Below are 21,554 nucleotides of genomic sequence, written 5' to 3' on the forward strand. Positions count from 1 at the left end.
CACGCAAGTACACCGTCGCGCAGCCTCCCCCATCGTTCCGATACCTTGGTCGACCGAGCGCACGATGCCCATCGTCCATCGCCAAACCAGCGACGATGTGGTCGTGGTTCCTGCTACGTACGGCGGCTGGTCCAGCCTCAGCCCCGGCGCAATAGCGGGCATTACTCTCGGCGCCGTCGCCGGTTTTCTGCTCATTCTTTGGATGGTGTACACCTGCCTCAACTTTGGCCGGGCGGTCGAACCGTCGTCTTCGTCAGTGTACACCGGAACAGCGTCGGCCATCTCGGTGCGGCGTTCCAAGAGCCGACATCGACACCACAAACACCGCAGTCCACGCGCGAGAATAATTGCGACAGAGGAAGTCAGGGTCCGAGAAAGAGAGAGCTTTAGCAGACCACCGGGTCCCATCATCGTTGATGCGGCACCGCCCATGCAGGAGCGAAGGGCTAGCCGGCCGCCGCCGCCAAGGGTTGTGTCGGATAGCGAAGACGACGAAGTCGTTGTGATTGAAGAGCACACACCAGAGAGGAGGAGACGACGGCATAGCAGTTCGCGGAGACATAGCCACCGAGGGGAGAGCCGGCGACGGAGCCGCGACTACTGACGTTTGACGTGGGGATATACACGGATCGGACTTTTTCTTTCTCTAGCGCCCGGCTAGTGTTGGGATCAAATTGTTGTAATAAATCCGGCTGGTCGCAAATCGATGTACACATCGGCGAATAGCTGCAAGTGCGACATTTCCTTGGGTGCGTTGAGTCACGCTGTATGAATGTGTTGGGGTCGTTGATGATTGGGCAATGAATGCCAACCACGGAGATGAACATTGGAGGTGCCGATCGGAGCCGGAGAGAATCCGGAGATCAGATGGAATAACGAGGATGGGACCACATTGGATGCGAGGGAGATGGCGGAGGACGTGTTCGGTTTCAATACGAAAGCCCGCATTCCATATCCCGGAGTGTTGATCTCCAGCAATTCCCGAATACGCCAGGTTCCGAACCCCATGACTGCGGGTGATGACGTCTGGAGCAAAGCCTCGGTAAAGTGGACTGCACAAGAAAGGGTGCTGTTTGGTCGGAGGATACTGCTTGTTATGGTTCTGGCGATAATGCAGCTTGACTGGGCGAGATGAAGAACATCTAGGTCGAGCGTTTGGAGAAGTTTTGAGTGTAATAATAGTACTGAGATGGGCGCCGAATACTCATGTGCGGATGTACTCCGGACTCTTCTTCCCGCCTTCTCCTGTTTCCCTCTCAATTATCGTGAGCCATATGTGAGCAGTTGGGATTGGCAAGCATTCAGACTCGGTCCCAGTGCGCCTGTCGTCCATTATCTGCAACATGCACACACCGGTCCAGACGAGTGAAATGCGACAAGGTTCTGGGTGACGATAGGGGAGAGGGTAGGTATTCCCGTCAGGTTAACCCGAATCAAACGGTGGCAGGTGCTCAACAGGATTGACCAATGACAGAACCGGGGCCGCATTTCACATGCTTTCCCCGGACAGCTTTGGAGGGACCATGCTCCCAATAGTTTCAGGATGACATCACCCGCGAGCTTCGGCAGCGATGCTGAGAGGCGCATTCTATACCTTTCCCGCATCTTTCCCCATGCCAATCCAGAGCTCTTACCGTGTCGAGACATTGTAGCTTCCCCTCCTCTAGCGGACTTTCGAGAGCCGGCAATTGCCCGTGCCCTTTTATCATTATTATTAAATATTTGACCTTCCTCCGTTTTCTCTCCCCCTTCGTCGTTCAACTACCAGACGTCTTTGCTCAGTGCTACACAATAAGCCAATACCGTCGCATATTCTTGCATCTTTTCCTGTCCCATTCTGCAGACGTGCTTGTCGACAGCTCAAGACCGATAGCAGCAGCAACCGCTATAACACTATACTACCATTCCATATCTGACCCTGGGCAAGATGGATCATCCAGGTACGCATGTGATGTCTGCATCCTGGCCGGCACAACACCCGCGCAACATCCGCACAAACTCCAGCTGTCGATCACATTAGCCAAGAGAGGCGCCCGTGCCTGACTCAAAGGCTCCGGGTAGTCTATATTCGAGCCAACCCACTTGCTTCTCTGCCAAATTGGGCCTGTATCGCTGACAGATGACTCTCTACAGTAAAGGAGATCAGAACCGTCATTCGGGACCTGGTCCAGGGCTCTCCTGAGAAGCAGCAGAATGCCCTCTATTCCAACTTCACCGAAGACGCCGCCTTCACCCATCCTTTCTGCCATGTCCCGTCCTTTGGAAACGTTCAGGTCCCATTCCTCTTCACCATTAACTCGCGCTGGTTGATTCTCATGGTCTACCGCTGGTACCGTATTCTGAGTCCCAATATTGAAATGGAAATCGAATCATCCGGTACGTGAGCCTTTTGTTCCGCTGCCATTTCGACACCTTCTCTCCAACTCTCCGGTACGGGACGGTGGCACATGTGGCAACGTCGAGATTTGTTGCCCAATACTGACAGTTTCTACAGTCCAAGACCAGAAGAACAACCTACTCTATGTCAAGATGCGCCAGGACTTCCGCCTCTGGTTCGTGCCCTTCTACTCGGCACCCGTCGACTTCGTCGTGGTCCTGAGACTCGAGACCCGCACGATTGACTCCAATGGAAACCCTTTGCCCCGCGGCCAAGGAGACGCCGCTACCATCGGCAGCCGCCAGCGCCAGTTCATTGTCAGCCAAGAGGACCATTACCAGGTCGGCGAGTGGATCAAGTTCCTCGTTCCATTCTTCGGCTACTGGGCCTGGCTTGCCTGGACTCTCTTCGCTACATCGTTGTGCGTGGTTGGCGCCTTCTTTGGATACCCCCTTACCTGGTTTTTCCAGCAGAAGGCCGAAAACAACATCAGCAACAGCCAGGAGAACAAGAAGGATTGAGATATGATGAACGGAGGGGAAGCTATCAAGTGAGGGAAAGGGGCCCAGGAGAACCGGATTAAGCGTCTAGCACTATGGAGACCGCCTATTGGCGGTTCATTGTATGGTGTACTCTTGAATATGATCGCCTAGAAATCCACTTGGTAGTGGCCCGGGTTATAAGAGTGGACACTTGACCAACTAAATTGTGGGTGAAGCCGCCGCTGCAATTGTTCTCATCTACGGTCAAGGAACAAAACAACAAGGCCGCAAGAATCTCACAAACCCGTACAAATCGGGACCGCCAGGGTAGATTCCGATCGGAGTCATCGAGTGATGGAATGCGAGGACGTTGCGAATTCTAAGAGCTCTAGGCGTCGGCTTAATTAGTGTGTGTGTGTATGTGTGTTCATGAGTTACGCTGGCTGGTATTTCTCATTTGTCGAGTACTTCCGGCGAAGCAGTCTCACTCGGGCAGGAAGAAGAGCGTCGAGGATGACCACCCATGTAACAGGAAAGGGGCATCTCCGTCTGTGATTTTTAAAGAGGGAAGAAAAATAACAAGAAAATCAATCACATCTCGTTGGCTCACCCACACCCTCACCACTCCGCTCCCGCCCACCGCTCCCATCTCACCTCACCTCACCTCACCTCATCATACTCCTCCAGTTTTAGCTGTCTCTCGCTCGCTTTTTTGGGGGGTATACCAAATACAGACAAGACAAACCAAAAAAATATATAAAATAAAATGACCACCCACGAGCTAGGTATCCTCTCGCACCTGCTCAGCCCCTTTTGTTTTTTTTTATATACCGACCCGTCTGGCCCCCTCCCTCAATCTCTCTCATCTCATCGCAGTCCATGCCCCATCCGAATTTTGTCCCCATCGATTCACAGGTGCCCTCGCCTACTGCCCGGCTTTCCCGATGTCTCGACTACTTCCCCGGCTTTTTCTTCCTTTTTGATTCATGTCGACCATCGTTGATATCTTTCATACGTGTAGTAATTATATGCATATCTCCCTCACGTTTTCGAGTAGATTGCGTTTTATATAATGCCCGATGGTTCTATTGCATCGAAACAGTGCCCCTGCAATTTCAAGGTCGCTCATCATGCTTATATTCCACCTCTTCCATTGGTGTTTCCTCCTCCGTTGGTGCCTTGCTGTTGGTCTGATGATTGTTGCTGTTGTTGCGGCTGCTGCTGCTGTTGGCCTCCAAAGAAGAACCCGTCAAAAATGTTCATCTGCTGACCGTCACTAAAGTCATGGTGCATATTGTCCCAGTTGATGCCGAACCCCAGGTCGAGCTGCGGTGTAGCCCCGTCCCCAGAGCCGCCGATCTCGCCGTTGGAATTGGCCTGTAGGCTCTGGAAGAAGTCCATAGTCTGGATATCGGGGTACTCGGCCATGTTGTATGCCTGCTGCTGTTGCTGGGTCATGAAGGATCCTCCGCTGCCGGTGCGCTGGGCGGCTATGCGGCGCGGCACCGGCGGCGAGGCCACAAAGGAGGGGTCGATCTCGGAGGGGCTGCCCTGGCCGGGTGCCATCATGCTGAAGTCGGTGGCGCGGGGGGAGTTGCGCGGTGGCAGGTCGCCAGCGACGGAAACGCTGGGTGACGACAGTGTGTCTGACAGGGCGAGGTCCATTTGGAAGTTGTTTTGCTGTGACTGGTGCTGTTGACGGCGACGAGGAACGCTGACCGTCGACGTGGACGCGCCGTCGCCGCTAGCGGAGCTCCATTCGAATCTGTTCTCGCGCATCTTGCGCGGCGGTACGGAGTTGAAGCCGCCGGTAGAGTTGGCCATTTTTATAGTAGCCTTGGCCGTGCGGTCAAAGGCGTCGCGGCAGGTCTCAGCAGGCGGGCACTTGTCAATCAGGTCGGTGAAGACGGACTTGGCGGCCAAGATGGTAAAGTCCACTTCGTCCATTGTCTGCCGTGACCGTGTTAGGACAGCCAAATTTCAACCGCACTAGGGGGGGGGGGGGTAACTTACCAACCGGCTCCTGACGATTGGGGAGTGCCAAATGGCGTAGAGATATGATATGCCGGCCATGAACAGGTGATGAGTCGACAGGTAGGTATAACTGACCAGTCCGCTGAGGTGAAGCTGGCGGTATATGCGCAGAATCTTCTGCCCAGCTTCAGCGACTTTGAGATAGATTCTGTCCTCATCCTCTCGCAGCTCTGCCTGGAATGCCGTCGGGCTGTTCACCTCATTAGAAGTGTTGTACTCGCCTTCAAACAAGGCGGGCACGCTCAAGCTCTGGCGGTAGAGCATGATGATGGCTTGCCAATAGTTGAGCTCCAGGAACTCGGTCGAGAACGCTACGCCCGTTTCCTCTCTCGTCGGCGCCGAGTTCTTCCACTGGTACAGCCTCCGGTCGATATCAATACGCCACGAGCGGAACGAGTCGAATTTGACGAGGAATGGTGACGGTAGGTGTGTGTGCATGTTCGAGTTGGTTAGATTCTGACCCGTGGATCGCACAACTTGCGTTTGGTTATACTGCAGTACTTGGAGGATTTCGGACTGCAGCAGCCGGAGCTTGAAGTAGTGATACGCTACGTGCTTGTAGCTTGGTTCAGGAGAATCGGCAGGCATTTCCAAAAATCCGGTCGAAGTGATGTACTGATCATCCAGAAGCGAGGGAAACTCGGTCGTGATGACCTGGTCGCTGATGCCAAATGGCCGCCCGACGCAAGTGCTCACCAGGCGATCCAGGGAGTATGTGCACCACCACAGCCTCCGCCTCATGTCGCGGATATACAGCCGCCTGCCCCTTTCGCGTGACTGTGCGTTTCTCGACTCATTTGCTTCGCCATTCTCTTCCTTGACCTTAGCAGAAGGGTCGAGCACCGAGGTTGTCACATCGCTGCCATCTTCATAATGCAAGCCCAAGTCCACTGCCAACCGGACAGCAACGCCAATGATGTACCTAGGAGACCTTGTCAGAAGAACATTCACAAGTGCATAGATGCGACCGGGACAGAACCCACCAAAGGCCTGGAGGCACGGGTCGCAGGAGCGCAAAATTGGCCAGCAAGAGCACGGCTTGAAGCACCTCTAAGCCCCCTCCACTGTTTCCGAGACAAGCCTCGAGATGAACGATGGCGCTTGCGTGATACTCCTCCGGCTGAGCCTGGCCAAACTTGTTCGCATCTGTAGGGTTGCGCGGTCCAGCACCCGAGCCCTCGGATTTCACCGGCTCTCCCACGATGACGCCGCATCCAATCGCAAACACCATGTTCAACATATACAGCTCTCGGGGCCCTTGCGGCCCGGCCGGGTTGGCGTACGCCTGATCAAACATATGCATAAACTCCCCGCGGTGAAGGATAGGTATTTGAGGATTTGCGTGCTCAAAGTAAAGGGTCACGAGCCTCATCCCCACATCTCTCTCAGGGAAATTGGCCGGCCGGATCGTGGGCTTGGTGTGCAGACCAAAGAAGGAATCGCGCATCGAGGTCCCGCTGCCAATGGGTAGACCCTTGCCGCCGGTCCGGTCCTGAGCTCCGTTGTGGTCCGATACAGAATACTGCACAGCGGCGAAGACAACGCGGTTGAAGGAGACCCCCGAGGCCGAGGCCAAAGAGCGCGGTTTGGACGGGCTGACGATATCAAGCATACCCGTCCCGCTCTCTGCCTTCTTGGCCTTCTCCAGATCAGGACGGTGCACGTTGTTCTTCGCTGGCGCAGCCACATCGATACTCTCGGAGCGCGCCGATTGGGTGGCATCGGTATTCGACTTCGCGATATCGGTGCCGGGTCGTGAACAGGGTTCCAGGTTCTCGGCGGGCGGGAATGGGACATTATGGCTGGCAAGCAACGCTTCCAGCTGCTCGACACGCGTTTCTAGGTAGAAAACATAGCTTTGCCACACATGTCAGCAACATCATCAACAACGACAGCGCTGTCAAAGAGAGAGGCCAGTAACTTGAGCCGGCGGCATACCTTCTGGGAATCTCCTTTTTCGTGATAGGGTCATAGCCCACGCACGCAACACCGGCCTTTGCGCAACTCGCACAACTAGGTAGCTTCTGGTCGCAACGATTCTTTCGCAGGCGGCAACGGTTGCAGGCGCTCACGTTGCGAAAGTTGCTGCTCTGGCCTGCCTTTCCCCCAGCCTTGTCGGCCGCAGCGAGGGCAGCGCCGGCGCCAGCGATCGGGTCGTTTTGTTCGGCGGCGGACGGACTCTGGTCTATGCCGGCGGAGGTCGGCGGGGAGGCATCGGCGTCATAGGAGCCTTGGCGCGGGCGCTTCGTCGGCTTGAATGTCGGCGAGGGCGGCGAGTGGGCGGGCATTGTCGTTTTCGACAGGGCTGGCGGGCTCGGGGAGGAGGATTGGGGGTGTTGGATTTGATGTATTTTCCGGGCACCGCCGGCCGGTCGGGCGTTCGGGGGCGGTCGGTGGCAGAGTGCGCCCTCCAATTAGGGGAAGAATTGAATCGGTGCTCTGTGAAGTCGAGACGGGCGAGGTCTGTCAGCGGGCGCTGGTGGGGGAGCGGGATTGGGAGAGTTGGAGAGGAACGGCGGGAAAGGCGTCGGTGAGGCATACAAAGCGCTGGAGCACCTGCTATTGTGACGCTATCTCGACTTGCACGGCGGCAGCTCCACACATCATCCAGGCAATGGCACCGATGTAGGGGAAGGTGACCTTTTTTTCCCCCCTCGAACTAAGGCCGGGCCGGGAAAGGTATCTGGGCAGGCTGACGAGGGGTCCCGACAAGGTGGCTAGGCAGCACGTTCGCGCGAGCTATGTACAAAGGCGCTTCAGTTGGGATCTCTCTGGAAGCGGAGGATCTGGCCGAGGATCGGGTCAGGACTGCGCATGTCGAGTCGGGATGGACGCGCGGGTAGACAAGCGAGAGTGAGGCCCAGTAGCTTGTTTAAACAAGGGAAAGAAAAATAATACACCGGCGCAATTCACGGGACGGACGACGTTGAACTGGATGGGCCGTGCTGGCTGCGGGACATGGAACGAAAGAGCGGGCAGCTACGACCTTACGGGGAAGGGTCGGTGAAATGTAGATTGGGAATCTGGGCCTACGACCGCAGGCAAAGAAAGGCAAGAAAAAGGTCCGTCCGGATAGAGAGGGAAAGCAAGGGTGTGGTACGGATAGTAAGGCGCTAGTCTCGAGGGACCAATCTGCGGGCGACGATATAATTTTTTTCGTCAACCCAAGCAGCTTCACCAGCTGATAAGGAAACAGGCCCCATAGGAACTGAGCTGGCGAGAGGTGCGCCTGACGGAAAGTGGAGGGCGGTTGGAGTCGTAGTAAAGAAGCGTCAGAAGGTGAGAAGTGACTGCAGGTGCTGCAGCGTGCGAATGGACAGACGACAAATGAACAGCTATGTAACTTCTTGACTGATGTGTAATCAACCCGGGCATATCAAGCCTTGAGATGCATGTCTCAATCCTTTTCCCTTCATCACAAGGCAGGGAAACCAGCAAGATGAGGAACGGCATCCCCCCCGCACTGCGCGCATCGAGATCCTGGCCGGCCATGCCTTCTTTGGGAACTCCATCCCGCGCTGCAGGACCGGGCCTGAACCTTTTGGCGTTTTTGCCTTGGCATGATGGCCGCCGGGTATCAGTCGACACACCCTGAGCCAAAGAGGCAGTCAACAATGACTTGTTGCAGATTGATTGATGGATGTCCCGCGGCTGCGTGTACCTGGCCTGTCAACGGCACACCACCTTATCCCTATCTATCCGTCGAACCTAAGACGGTTTGAGCTTGGCATCACCATCACCACCGTCAGCCAACCCTCTTCGCTTCAGCTCACATGACACCCTTTTTTTCTTTTCTTTTTTTCTCTTTCTTATTCCGAGTTGCAATTTTGACCGGTCAAGATTCTGCTACCAAAAGATTCACATCAGGAAAGAGGCAAAATCTCACCCTCACCGATCGATATACCGGCGCCATTGGTAACGATTGATCTCAATAGACCCGACCTCGTCTCCGCCAAGGACAAGTTGGTCTGTTAACTTCAAGTACCGAGGTCTCTCTACCATCCTCTGCCCTCCCCAACACAGCTTAGCACGCGAGCTAACGGACGGGGGTGTGTTATCCAACCTCCCCGCTGTTATCGATTATCGCATGCTCTGCTGTCAAATGTCAATTCACTTCATTACCAATAGCATCCCCTTCCTCACCGTTTCGCGGCGAGGTATAACTGGGCAGTGAAAACTATACAGACATATTGACAGAATGCGACGCCGGCCTGCATCATCTTTCCAAACGGAACAAAGCTCCACAGAGACCATAATAACCTGCCGACCAGACTAATACAGCAGTATTAACTTGCCCCCCCCCCCCGCGACAACCCCAGCAGCTGCCAACTAACATGGAGACAAGGAAGGGGCCAATGAAGCTGTAAATGGGTGTATTTCTACTGGCCAGGAGGGAGGAGGGAGCTCCGTTCATGCCGGTGGTTGAGCTCAGAAGACTGGGACGCCTCGTGGCCCCTCGATCGTCACTTGGAAACGGGTGTCAAACGAGCTGTCAAGGTTATTAACTGCAAGCCAACCCCATCCTGCAAAGACGATATTCCGAGCACATGGTCTTAATGCAACACCCCTGGCATGATATCAGAATGGTGTTGGTATAAATCCCACCCACAAGCCACGAGGCACTTCAAACACCCAATACAACATTGGACGAAGTAAACGAATGCCACTCATTGAAAGACGCCGCTATGCAGTGCAGCAGCACTGCAGTTCTGTGCCCAACTGCTTTCCCTCCAAGGCCATGCATGGTCTGTCACGCGACGTCGCATCTTGGTCCGAGGAAAAAGAAAATGTGCAAAAAAAAGGTTGCGTGCCAAGCAAAGGGATTGGACCCCATCAATTCTCTACAGAAAAAAGAAAACCATTAAAACATTGAGAGCAAAAACCTTCGCAGGTCAAACCCCATGAAATACAAATCCCTTCCCTCCACTTCACCAAGGAAAGGAAAGAAAAAAAAAAAGGTTGATTTCCATTCCAACATCCCTCCTCTCTCGGCGGTTGATCGGTTCTCCCTGGTTTCTGGGATGTGTATAAAAATGCCATTCGCTTTTTCTTCGTGCGCCCCTTCCGACCTTCTCTTTCGCTTGATTTCTTTCCCAGTGTCTGGCGTCCCTTGGGGCTTCCATGGTATCTCCAACTCCTTGGCCAAAAAAAAAAAAAAAAAGAGGAAAATAACAAGTGATAAAAAACATGAACCGGTGATTTGGTCTCAGGTTCGTCGCCTGACCCATACATGACATGAGGATGAACGCCCTCCCTAGAAGCTGAAAATGGCAAATCGAAAAGAAGAAGGACTAAAAAAAATCTCCGTCATGCAGCCCGCTGATGGAAATGGGAGGAAATAAAACAAGTGACAAGTCGTGAGAATCCCGTGTATGCTCTCTCTCCGGCCCGTCCGAATTATATCGTGTGATCCAAATAGCTCTTTTCTCTGATCCAGTCGTGTCCCGTGAACGATAGTCTATGTCTTGGTTGTCCATTCCCCTCGATAAAACGCCGTAGTGTGAAATGCCGATTGCTAAGTGGTAAAAAAAGGTTCGTGAAATCCCGCAGCGCCTGTATGTCGAATTCGAAATAAGAGAGCGCAAGGAGGCTTTCATCACGGCCTGCGGCTCGGTCCGGCCTCGACTTCGTAATCGTCGTCCTCCTCCAAGGCCACCAACAGGCCCTCTGTCTCTGTAGGCTGAACGGCTGTCTCAATGTCCTTCACTGGCTCGTCCAACCGTCCGCGAGGCTCGGTCAGGTGCATGCTGAGCAATGCACCGAGAATGGTGATGGCACCACTGGTCCACCACGCGAGGCCAGAGTAACCCGTTTGAATGCCGAGGGAGTAGAGGAAGCCAGAGATGGTCGGTCCAAAAGCACGGCACAAACTCGCCGTCGAGGCCGCCACGCCGTTGATCGTTCCGAGAGACATCAGACTCGGCGCCGAGTTGGTGAGCAAGATCGCATTGCTGGGGTATGCCATGGTTGAGAAAGTACACTTCCAGATGACCATGATGTAGATGCCAACCATCCTGAGATTCTCGGGCAAGAGGGCAAGGTAGGGGGTCATGAGGTACAGTGCGAAGTACGAAATAGCCAGCAATCTGAAAAGTCGTAGGGGCCCGAGGCGTCGAGTCACCATCGGGAAGAGGAAGACCGTCGAGATCATTGAGTATACTCCTTGGACTGCGAGGATGATGCCAATGGGCCCGGTCTCCATGGAAAACCCGCCCTCGAACTTGAAGGGAAGATGAGTTTCTGGGTTACTGGAGGGTTTGGTACTGAGGAAAACGGGGAATAGCTGGTCGAAAGTCATGGTATGGCTGTGGGGGAAGGGTCAGCAACTCGAGTATTCATCAGCAAGAGCGTATAACTTACAATGCCAGGATACCGTAGGAAATGATGTTCAGGATGACGGGTCTGGTAAAAATCTTCTTCGGCTGCTCCTCAATCTCTTCAATGATTGAGACGTCGCTCAGATCCAGCGTTTCCGTAGGCTCGGGGATCGAAGAAGCAGAACTGACAAGTTGAGGCGAGCTTTCGGTGGTGCGGTAGCCGGGGAGTTCGTCGTCATCGAGCAGAGCTTGCTTCTCCGCCTTGCGAGCCGGGATTTGGCAGCTCTTGGTTGACAGCCACGAGATAACACGCTTTCCCAATTCGACACCAGGGTCTCTCCTCTTCTTGCGCTCCGAGTGAGTCTCCTCCAGGAAGAGTAAGCCGATGATGACTCCGCAGAACACAGTAGCGGCGCTGAAAAGGTTCGGCAAAAGGTAAGGGTACCGCTCCCAAATCGTGCCACTATCAAACAGCCAGGGGTAGTTTATGACGGGTCGAGCGAGTGCGCCTCCGATGAAAGGTCCAACAATAGAGCTGTTAATTGGTTAGAAACAATGACGATTAAAGTTTGACGACTCGCGTTGTGGGGGTACGCTCGCCGCAAACTTGACTTACCCGAGGCACCAAACTAGGGGCATAATGGTGTATGCGCGGGCTGGGCAGTGTTAGTCCCCCATTTCTGTAACCGGGGAAAGAATTCAAACATACGCTGGTGCTCCTTAACCGTAACCAACTCAGCAACGGTTGTTTGCAGCACACCGATGTTTCTTTGCGCGGGTCAGTCTCATGTGGTTCTAGTTGCATGCTGACTTTGAGTAGGCACATACCCGTTCAGAAGACCGCCAAGAGCCCTCGCAATCAGGGCAACGGTCAAGTTGGGGGCGAAACCGAAAACCAGGGAGCTCAAGGCTGTGCCCGCGAGGCCCATCAAGAGAACCGGCTTGCGACCAATTTTGTCGCTCAGTCTTCCCCACATGACTCCTGTCGAGAATTCGGCCAAGGTGAAGGCGGAGGTTACCATGCCTGCGTAAACTGAAATCTTGCTCTTGTCGTCGGTGATGTGAAAGTCTTCGACCATTTTGTAAATGTACGGGAAAATGGACATGAAGGCAATCGGCTCGCATATCCTGCACAGTGCTGGTTGCGATGTCTGTTAGCAGCCGTCGCATTGGACCCCTGTGCAACACTGCACTCTTGAGAGCAAACATACCGAGGACAATCATTTGTCTCATGGGAAACGGCGGAGTGGTGGATTGCGATTTGCTCGCTGAGGAGCTGGCCCGACGGCCTCCCGTCATGTAACCCGATCTCTTCATCTTGGGGAATCCTCCAAGCAGGCGCAACTTGGGTCCAGTTTCTTACAGTGCTCGCAGCAGTTCGGTGACCAGCGTAGGGAGACCAAATTCGGAAACGGGTGGGCGCTCTTGCAATATATAGGAACTGCGGATCCAGAGCGTTCCGCTTGGCTTGAGAATCGAGGGAGAAGATGTTATCGTGGTGAAAGTGGTCCAGGCCAGTGTGGGCAAGAATTTGTTATGCTAGTCTCGTCAAAGGGAGGAGTCTGGGTGTGGGAGACTGATGATGTAACCAGGAAAAGCAAAGGTAAAAAGCAAAGGTAAAACAAGTAGAGCAGAGCAAGACCAAAGCTATCCGGGCACCGTGGCAGAGGGGCTACCTTATGGAAGAATGTATCAGACGGGAAAGGAACGAGCAAGCTCTGGGGAAGCAAGCAACTTAATATGAAGGGAGCGCGGACATGATGATGAGAGGACCAAGAGACGTCAAAGCCCAGGGCCACCCCAGACAGACCAGGCCCAGCTGGGTTGGACAGGCCACCGGTACCGTACCATTGCTTGGGTCGCGGAAGCAAATTGGATCTAAGATTGGAACGGCGGTGACCATGGGCATGTCCTGCGCAAAAAAGCAACAAGACGATCCTCCCACTTGTCCACCGGGGAGGGACTCAGGGAGATGCGGCGGCGAAAGTCCCACGTCGTGGGAAGGGATCCAACTGCCCGGCATGACGGCCGTGGGGCCTGAGAAGCCCTGTACCTGATCCAGGGGTACCCCCTGGGCCATCTTTTTCTCCATACATACGTAGTTGAGGGGTCCCATGTCCATGTCGAGATGGCGGTCCCAGTGCCACAAGCTTCCGCCTTACAACTGTGGGTAGGGTACGTACATGACTGGGCCAGTACCTGTTAGATGAGTACCCGGGTGAGATTCCGCAGGAAGAGCTGCTGTTGGTAGGGAAGGGAGAGAGAAGGGGAGAGAGAGAGGTGGAGAGAGGGACTCGTGACCGAGACAAAGAGGAACTGAGCGAGAGAGACGGAAAGAGGCAGAGTATGTGCGCGTGTGCGCGTGTGTGAGAGAGGGTACGTACTCGGCAGACCGACATGGACGGAGTAGGCAAAGTAGGCAAGGGGTGGTAGACTCGGGGAAGGATGGCGCCAGACCGGAAAACAGGGATCAACAGAGAAAGGAAGAAAAAAAAAGGTTTCACAAGAGGCAACGAGGCTAGAGCCCTGATGGGACTGGGCTGGATTGGGAGAGTGTGACTTTTTTGGGGCCAACTCGGAATTGGGGGGGTGGGTAGTTGCAGGCGAGGCGGCAGAAAAAGAAAAGAAAAGAAAAACTACAGATGGAGGAACAGAACAATGTGAGCCGTCTCGTCGATGGCCGCTGCGTAGCAGCTACCTGGCCATCAGGTACAGTAACGCAAAAGCAATGCAGCGCGACGCAACGGCTTTCCCATCCCGCTCTTTTCCTCCCATCCTCAAATGTCACCCATCCGCATCATCAGCGCTGCGTAGCCGCTCTGGCTATTCCCTCCAGCCCTGTCTTCAAGCTCTCCCCTGTGGTCTCCGGGGCTTTCTGGCAGGCAATTCCGGACAGTTGGGCTTGCAAAAGGTGCATCCGAAGACAGGTTTTTGCGGGGGCGAGCAGCGAGCCGGGTACCGCAGTGCCGTTCTTTGCCTTGCAAGGGAAGACGAAGGGAAGGACGAATGCACACTGTCCGTAATGTGAGGCACGGCGGCATGCGAGGTAGCGTACGTATGTACGGCCCAAGGTTTAACAACCCCCGGCACTTAGGTCGCATGGCTCTGGCGCAGCAGGGGGCCCGACATGGAATTGATGGATGGAAGCGACAGACCACCGGCCGAGGGCTGGTCAAACGCTAGTGTACTGCGCTGTACTCTCAAGAGGAGCATGGGGAAAACCCAGGCTGTCCCTGTGGCTCTGTAATAGACCGCCTCCTTGCTCCTTAGCCAGTATGATCTAAACTTGTTCCCCGCGCTGCCTGATCTTTTTGCGGTGAGCGCCGGTACAAGACGTTAGCCTCGCTAGCTTTCATTGGGGGTCCCGGAGAAAGGGGGTCATCAAAATGATGGACGATCCTGAACCTTCTCTGGGTACTGCCCATATTGTTGGGCGAGATGAGGTGGGACGCGGATACGGTTCCTGTGGCACGCGGAGCTTATCGCTGCCCCAGAGACAATGCATCAGAGCGCCGAGGATCAGATCGCCAAAGCTCGCGGATAGAACCACCTCATCTTTCGCGCTCGCGAGGCGGTGTAAGAAAGACCAGGGCCGCAAAGTGTTCCTCCCGACGGTCATCGACACCCGTTGCGCAGCTGTTGGCGTGTTGGAATCAGGAAAAAATAAGCTATTGCCGCTGCCGCTGCCCATCGACTCGGAGGTCGTTTGCCGAACTCCTGGGCCCTCATGATGGGCTTGCATGCCACGCAGCTCGCGTCGTCAAAGTACACACAAAGAAAGGCCGGTGGTCTGTTTGCCTCGGTATAGTGCTGAATACGAGAGAGTGCCCGTAGTAATACAGCACTGGTGCTTGCAGTGACCACATGCGGTTGTGGAGGTGCGCGCCTCAAACGTTGCACACACAGTTCTATCGGCCGAGAGGTGTTTCCGCCTGTGAATAGCCTAGGGGTTGTATGTGCTGTGACGTCTGATAATAGTGACTCTCGGAGCTGCAGCTTGCTCAAGCACTTTGCGTAGTTTACGGCTCAAGTCCCTGTTGGTCGCAGACACACCCTGGCCACGACAGCTTCCGATTGGAATCCAACAGTTGCAGACCTTTTGCGCGCGACCGAACACCCCCCTCCCCCTCCCCCAACCCAACGGTGTAGAGGTAGGCATACGGATGGCTTGGGCGGGGGAATGCAAGCCCAACTCCAGATTCCCATCCATACCATTCTACACATCCCCTCCATCAAAGAGTCATATCGTGACTTGTCCGCTTCTTACTTGCGCGCACCTAGTCACTTGACGCTGCATCTTACTCCGCAGGATGGGGGTTGTTGCGCTGGCAAGGAGTCAGCCTATTTGCTCGCTGTCTTGTTCGACGACCATCGAGTTGCCCCAGCTTCTTGTCACGGCACGCCGTTTTTGCATCCTGGTACAGCTAGCCCACTTGACCGACACGACACGTCGGCACCTTGAGGCTGGAGCCAGTTCACGTGGATGTACCACGGTACCTCTGCCGGTTTGCCAGTGACCGATTGACATTGCCCTGGCGTATTGTAATCATGGCAGTTCCACGCATGGGGCCGCACAATATAACCCTGGTGTCACGTTAATTATTGGCGACAAGTGGACATCAGGGACGAACCAACAGACTGGGCCCCAGGCCGGGTAGGCCGCAGCGTTGGCCCTTCTCCAGAGGCATCCGGCTTGTCGGTGAAGTTGCAAACACGAGCCACAACAAATGAAGCGGCCGGGGTCTAATGAGCTGAAAAGTCTTTTTTTTTTTTTTTTTCGAAAAGGCCACCATCCTTGTCCGTCGACCGTCAACCCTCCGACCATTCCTGGAATACTCCATAACAGATCTTGGGTTCCCAGCAGCCGCGGCCTTCCTCTACGAGTGAGGAAAGACTAAGTTGTTCAGTTGTCGCTTTGGTATCTGCCGCTGTTCATTTACCTTGCCCATATATTTCTGGCCGACCATTTCCTCTCCTGCTGCCTCGTAGGGGTTCTCAGGCATTGCCCTAAAGCGCTCGGACACACTTGCCACAGTTGGTCAATTGAATCGCCCTTGTCGGCGTCGCGGAAGCCGGAAGTGATAGTCAGGAGTCTGATGTTTGCCAACTTGCCACTTCCAAAATTGCCGGTCCATCGGACAAGGTCAAGGGGCTGAACGTCAGCGTAAAGTTTGAGGTGAAATGCGGAAAATGAAGGCGTCGGTTGGCGTGAGGGCTTGGGCCTGGGCACTACGAGTTTCGAGCCAGGTGCCCTGTGTGCCCTGGAGACCGCCCTTCATACCCAGCATGCCCTGTTCTCATACAACGTCGACCAGAGAACCGAGGTCTACCCCGGTTTGAAGGATATGAGTGAATCAAATTGGGGAGTGCTGGTCCCTGTCCAAAACCATGTGGCATGGCTGATACCATTCCCCGAGCTGCATCATCGTTCCCATTATCTTCCCCTGTCAGGGATAGGTGCCTAGGCGTGTCTGATCTATGCTCAGGTGCCCTCCAAAGGTCGGAAACACTTCGGTAACTGCAAGAAAGAAGCGTGAGAGCCTCAATCGGCTTGGTCAACCAAGCCTGTTGTCGGTGGCGCTGACACACCCCGCACATCGTCAATTGTTGTTGGCCAAGCTTGGAAGGACACGAACAGCCGCGTTAAGAAAACTTCGAGTCGGTGATCCAAAATACCTTCTCTTTGTATCCCCTTACAGAACCCGGAGGTTGTTATTGTTTGTTGTTGATGAAGGCATGGAGACATGCAGTGTTGGGTGATTGGGCCGGTTTCCATCTACTCCCTTCCCAAACTTGGACGGATAGCGTCCGCGGTTTCGCTGTCGTTGATAAACTTAGTGCACCCTGGGCGCTTCGATAGCCACAAATGTGTGTGGCCTTGCTATTGTTGATGTGCAATCTGCGAGCCCCGTCGACAGCCAAAGAAGAAAGTTGAGCCCTGATGGCGAGAGCGAGCGCCAACGAAGTCGGCCCGCAAATCGAAATGGCGGTGATCTCCTACCAGGCTAATCACAATCAGGGAAATTGGTTTTCGTTTTGTACCAGACCAGGGTACCCGGTCTCAAATCCCAGCACAGAGTCCAAGCACCCCCATACAACCGTCTCTCTGGGCCCTGATCGGGCGAGTGCCGGAACCGGTGCCGAAACGTCAAGTAGCTGGTTCGCAGACATCATCAAAGAAGAGGTACCGCGTTGTATCTACCCAGAGGCAACATCGCCGCCCTGACACTTGCTGTTTCCACACCGGTTATCATCATCTATCTATGAAATGCTGCTCCAACCAACCGCGCTACACAGTAACTAATTGACGGCATGGACAATGGCAGATCAAAGGTTGAGAAACGCATATCAGCGCTGTTGAGACTGCTACACCAACCAGCTCCCCCTCTCTACAGCTATGGAGTGCCTAGCACTACGTAGGATGGCTGGCTGCGTCTTCCATGTACCTCGGCGATGGAAGACAGTTCATGGAACGTCTGGAAGGCGTGCCGCGCCTATATTGGCTTCGGGTCCGGGGAACAGCAGACGGCTAGTCGGAAACAGGGGCATGTTCCTGTATGTACGTATGTCATGCAGGCGACTCTCGAATAGATATGAGAAGTCCAAGATGTTGACAGCTTTCTGTCATAACCTTAGTCGTGAAATTGATGCGCCGGCACCATGGCCCAAACTCTAAAAAAGTAAATAATATCAAAAAGTGTTCTTCTTATCTGCACGCGTGCCAGAAACCGATTCGACAACCCAAGTCAACGCTCTGTCCCGCCCGGGAGGGAGATGAACCTGGTTTCTCAATTGGTACCAGGGGGTACTGGGGTTCGGCTTCAATGACATGGTCTCTGTGCGGCAATGGCTTGTCCAAAGATCGTGACGCGGGCGGATGTCTTGGGCAGGCTCCACTAGGGTAGACAATAGGGTACCCAATTGCCTGAAGGTTGAGTCTCCCCAAGGTGTTATGCCTGCTATCGTACGATATCCGGACTTCTCATTTTACGCCGTCTTTGTGCTTCATTGTGAGTTTGTCGCAATCCCATGTTAAAATGCCTGGACCCGTAGAATTACCGAGGCGGCTGCTACAAACGTGTCCGAGCGGTCGAATGGTGCTGATACATGGAAGTACGCCCCTCGTCCGGATGCCATGTTCTCTGGACCCGGATGACCGGATCTCAGGGGCAGTGGAAAGTCTCCTAGCCCTTCGCCACGCGGCGCTTGGTGACCCTTCGAAGGGGAGGAGCCGATTGGCTGGGGATGCGTTCCCAGTTCTCCCCTGCCCGAGCCTAGCCGCTTCCGCTTCTAGTAGAAATCCAGAAAAGGGGTGGTTCACTTCCGATGGGACGGCCGGTTTGGAATTGCACGACCACATGACCTGTCAACGTCAGGAACGGGGCTCGCTAACTGAGGCCAGGTCAGGATATGTCCCTGCTTGGAGGGCTGATCAGTGAACCTTGACTTCTCGTCGTCGGTTTCAGAATCATCTTCGGTCTTCCCGGGGAGGGATCCTGGTGGCCCCCAGTTGTGACTCCATTCTGATGCTTCGAATGCTTCTGTGGATTCTCTCGAGCTTCTCTCCCACTTCCTAAACGAGATGGGGTGGGTTCTAGGTAGCCCCCACCAACTGGTCGCTTCACAGGGGCTGTATGGTCCAGTGGTCGAGACGGTGAAGGAGGCAACGAGGATTGCTAGAATGGTTTGGATGAGGGCTGCGAGGTCGGCAAGCCGGCTGGCTGCCGATTGACCAACAGAGCGCCTTGCCAGGGAAACGAGCGGCATGGAGCAACTAACGGTGATGAGGACGATACCCATTGATGATTAAGTCGCGGGCAAAGCAAGGCAGGCTATGCCAGGCCCCCGGCGCTGGGCATCAACATGCGATTCCTTCGGGCGGTAAGCGCCGGGCGCGATTGTTTGATGACGAAGAGACGACGACAACTTTAACGACCACTGCTCGGCGCTCTGGAAGTTTCCTCCCCCCCCGGATGGTATCATCTCGCACTGGTCCTGATTTCTGGGTTCCTGGGTACGGGATCACCTGGGATCCCAGGCTCGGTGGGGGGGAGGGGTGAGAACAGGGGTTGCTCCAAACAGCCGGGTTGAGTACGCAAAGCAATTTCAGGGCCAAACGAGCCCATGATTTGCGGCAAAAATTTTATCACGGGGAAACGACGGCTGGGTACCGGACGAATTGAACTGTCGCATTTCCAGATGGTGATCAACCCCCCGGTGGCCCGACGAGACAATGATGAGGTCGAGGAGAGGCGCGGAGCATGAGCGGAGCTCCAAATTTTTGGTGCGCAAGAATGCCACGATGTGGTGTCCCATCCACCCCGTCCCAAGTGGTTGGAAATTGCGGGCTGCGTTTCCGCCCATGTTCGAATCAAACGTTGTAGCGTATGTTGTGTGCGTAGTTTGTTGCGAGGCGGGTGGGCGGCGCCGGAGCGGGCGGCTACTGCAAGTGTCCACGGTTTGTATGTGGGCGGCGCTGCAGTGCGTCCCTCCATAAGGTATGAGGTATCCGCTGACTGTACTCTGTACTCTGCAGGCGTTTCTTCGGGTGTGTTCTGAAGTCGTCGCGGTGGACGGGTCTGTTTGTCTCAGTCCTTTGTCAGGCTGTCTAACTTTCTGCCATGTCAGTTGTCGTCGATCTGGAGGGTCTGTCTCAGTTGCGTCGATTGGCGATTGAGTTTGCGCGTCAATAAGGGGAAGGGGTGGGTCAAATTGGTCAAGAATTGAACTCCGCGTGTGGCCGTAGCCGTATCCGTTGAGGGTTCCATTGCGCAGCCGTCTGTAGGTAAGGGAGTTGCTGCTGATGCTGGTCCGGCTGTGTAATGTGATGGCCTGAGGTGATGGCAGGATGCGGCCGGTGAAAAGATGCCTGCTGGGCAGAAAAAGGAAACATTGGTTCAAGGATGGGATTGGCATTTGATGCGATGAGTGAGGAACGATGGATGGTCGATGAGCATCGCGGCGTTTCTTTTCTTGGACAAGTGTGTTCTCCTCTTTAGCATAGTTTCTTTTTCGTTTTCTCACCCCTTCGAACCCGTTCGCTTCCGGGGGTTGGTCTCTGGCTCTGTTCCAACCTAGGCCATGGTTGTCGATCCTCGATGTGCCTTCGGTTGATTTCCAGTTTTGGATGCAGCCGGTGAGGAACTGGATTCGACAGGGGAAGCATCAAAGAGCCGGCCGTACGCACGTAAAGTCCCTGCTTCGGTCTGCCTGTACCTTCCAGTTAGGAATTTCTTATTGCTTGCAGGAACCTCACATGTTTGCACGTCTGGACAAACGGAGGACGGAACATGCAGATGCGCAGGCAAATCCTCCTAGGATGAAGAGTGGGCGCAGTCAATGTGCTGGACTTCGGTAGCATGCCAAACCTAGTAGTCGCACCACGGGACATGGCAGAATGTGAAGATCGTGGATCATGGATCATGTGTCTCAAAAACACAAAGGAATGCAGGGAAGAAATCGCCCAATCCATGCCTCCCTCGAATGAGGCAGGTACGTGGTGGTACATATGTCGGCACCTAAGGAACCTGTACACTTGCTTACCTGCCAACTGCTTTCCTGCCTACCCAAGGCAATGGCAAAGAAGGTTGGTTGACCGCATTTCCCGCTTCTTCCTTCCGTCTGCCCGCTTCGAAAACGGGAAGTCGGCATCCCGTCGGTGGGAAGCCGCCGCGCAGTCGGCTGGGCAGGACGGTTGCTGCAGCTTTCTGCCATGAAGCTCCAGGCAGCTGCGAATACCTTCATATGCACCCGTGGTCATGGGTCGGGATTCTTTGCCTTCCAACAACGCAGCATCGGCCCCGCCGTTTCATTTCCGCCTTTCTGCAGCGTGCCGCCTTGACTCGATGCCTTGGGGTGGCCGCAGATGGGAAGTGTACGACAGGAATCCGTCTTCGAAAAGTGTGTTGTAATGTCACCCTTCTGGCCATTTGCTCTCGCCGGAACAGACAATCTCTTGTCCCCTCACATCTCTGACCATTGCTGGGCGATTACTGGTAAGCTGAGACTTTCTCGTTGGCAACTCATCCACGATCTGCACTTGTCATATCACGAACGATGAGCTAACACCCTACGCAGTATCATCTGATCAGTCTTCCTTTTGTGGCTGCAGCATCAGGCCGTTGATGCATACCGCCCTCCGTCTACCGCCTATTTGGCCCGTCATTCTCTTGCAATGCCTGCAGGGAGGAACTCAGTCTACTCGCTGCGGTGATGCTTGGCCCATACCGTCAGAACTTGTCCGGTCCCGGTGTTGTTCCCATCCACTCGCCCAGATTCGACTACCGGTGAGCCAAACTGCAAAATAGCTGCAGCGCATGCCCAAATTCCATCAAATCATTCAGA

General features: G+C 54.6%; 4 protein-coding genes across 4 annotated transcripts; 2 read left to right on the forward strand and 2 right to left on the reverse strand.

Moving 5' to 3' along the window:
• Positions 1-64: 64 nt before the first annotated feature.
• On the forward strand, positions 65-604 carry EsH8_VIII_000587 (uncharacterized protein; the record flags this gene model as incomplete). The annotated part of the gene is made up of 1 exon (XM_083269629.1): positions 65-604. The coding sequence occupies one exon, from the start codon at positions 65-67 to the stop codon at positions 602-604; it is 540 nt and encodes a 179-aa protein (XP_083129397.1).
• Positions 605-1,927: 1,323 nt separating this feature from the next.
• Positions 1,928-2,898, forward strand: EsH8_VIII_000588 (uncharacterized protein; the record flags this gene model as incomplete). Its single annotated transcript, XM_083269630.1, has 3 exons — positions 1,928-1,940; positions 2,134-2,376; positions 2,495-2,898. The coding sequence occupies 3 exons, from the start codon at positions 1,928-1,930 to the stop codon at positions 2,896-2,898; spliced, it is 660 nt and encodes a 219-aa protein (XP_083129398.1).
• Positions 2,899-3,993: 1,095 nt separating this feature from the next.
• EsH8_VIII_000589 (transcription factor domain-containing protein) lies at positions 3,994-7,181 on the reverse strand (the record flags this gene model as incomplete). The annotated part of the gene is made up of 4 exons (XM_083269631.1): positions 3,994-4,809; positions 4,873-5,815; positions 5,877-6,749; positions 6,832-7,181. The coding sequence occupies 4 exons, from the start codon at positions 7,179-7,181 to the stop codon at positions 3,994-3,996; spliced, it is 2,982 nt and encodes a 993-aa protein (XP_083129399.1).
• Positions 7,182-10,489: 3,308 nt separating this feature from the next.
• EsH8_VIII_000590 (major facilitator superfamily domain-containing protein) lies at positions 10,490-12,527 on the reverse strand (the record flags this gene model as incomplete). Its single annotated transcript, XM_083269632.1, has 6 exons — positions 10,490-11,198; positions 11,254-11,745; positions 11,827-11,866; positions 11,920-11,978; positions 12,039-12,348; positions 12,422-12,527. The coding sequence occupies 6 exons, from the start codon at positions 12,525-12,527 to the stop codon at positions 10,490-10,492; spliced, it is 1,716 nt and encodes a 571-aa protein (XP_083129400.1).
• Positions 12,528-21,554: the final 9,027 nt, after the last annotated feature.

Source organism: Colletotrichum jinshuiense, chromosome 8 (assembly GCF_051148585.1).
Source record: "Colletotrichum jinshuiense chromosome 8, complete sequence".
NCBI lineage: Eukaryota > Fungi > Ascomycota > Sordariomycetes > Glomerellales > Glomerellaceae > Colletotrichum > Colletotrichum jinshuiense.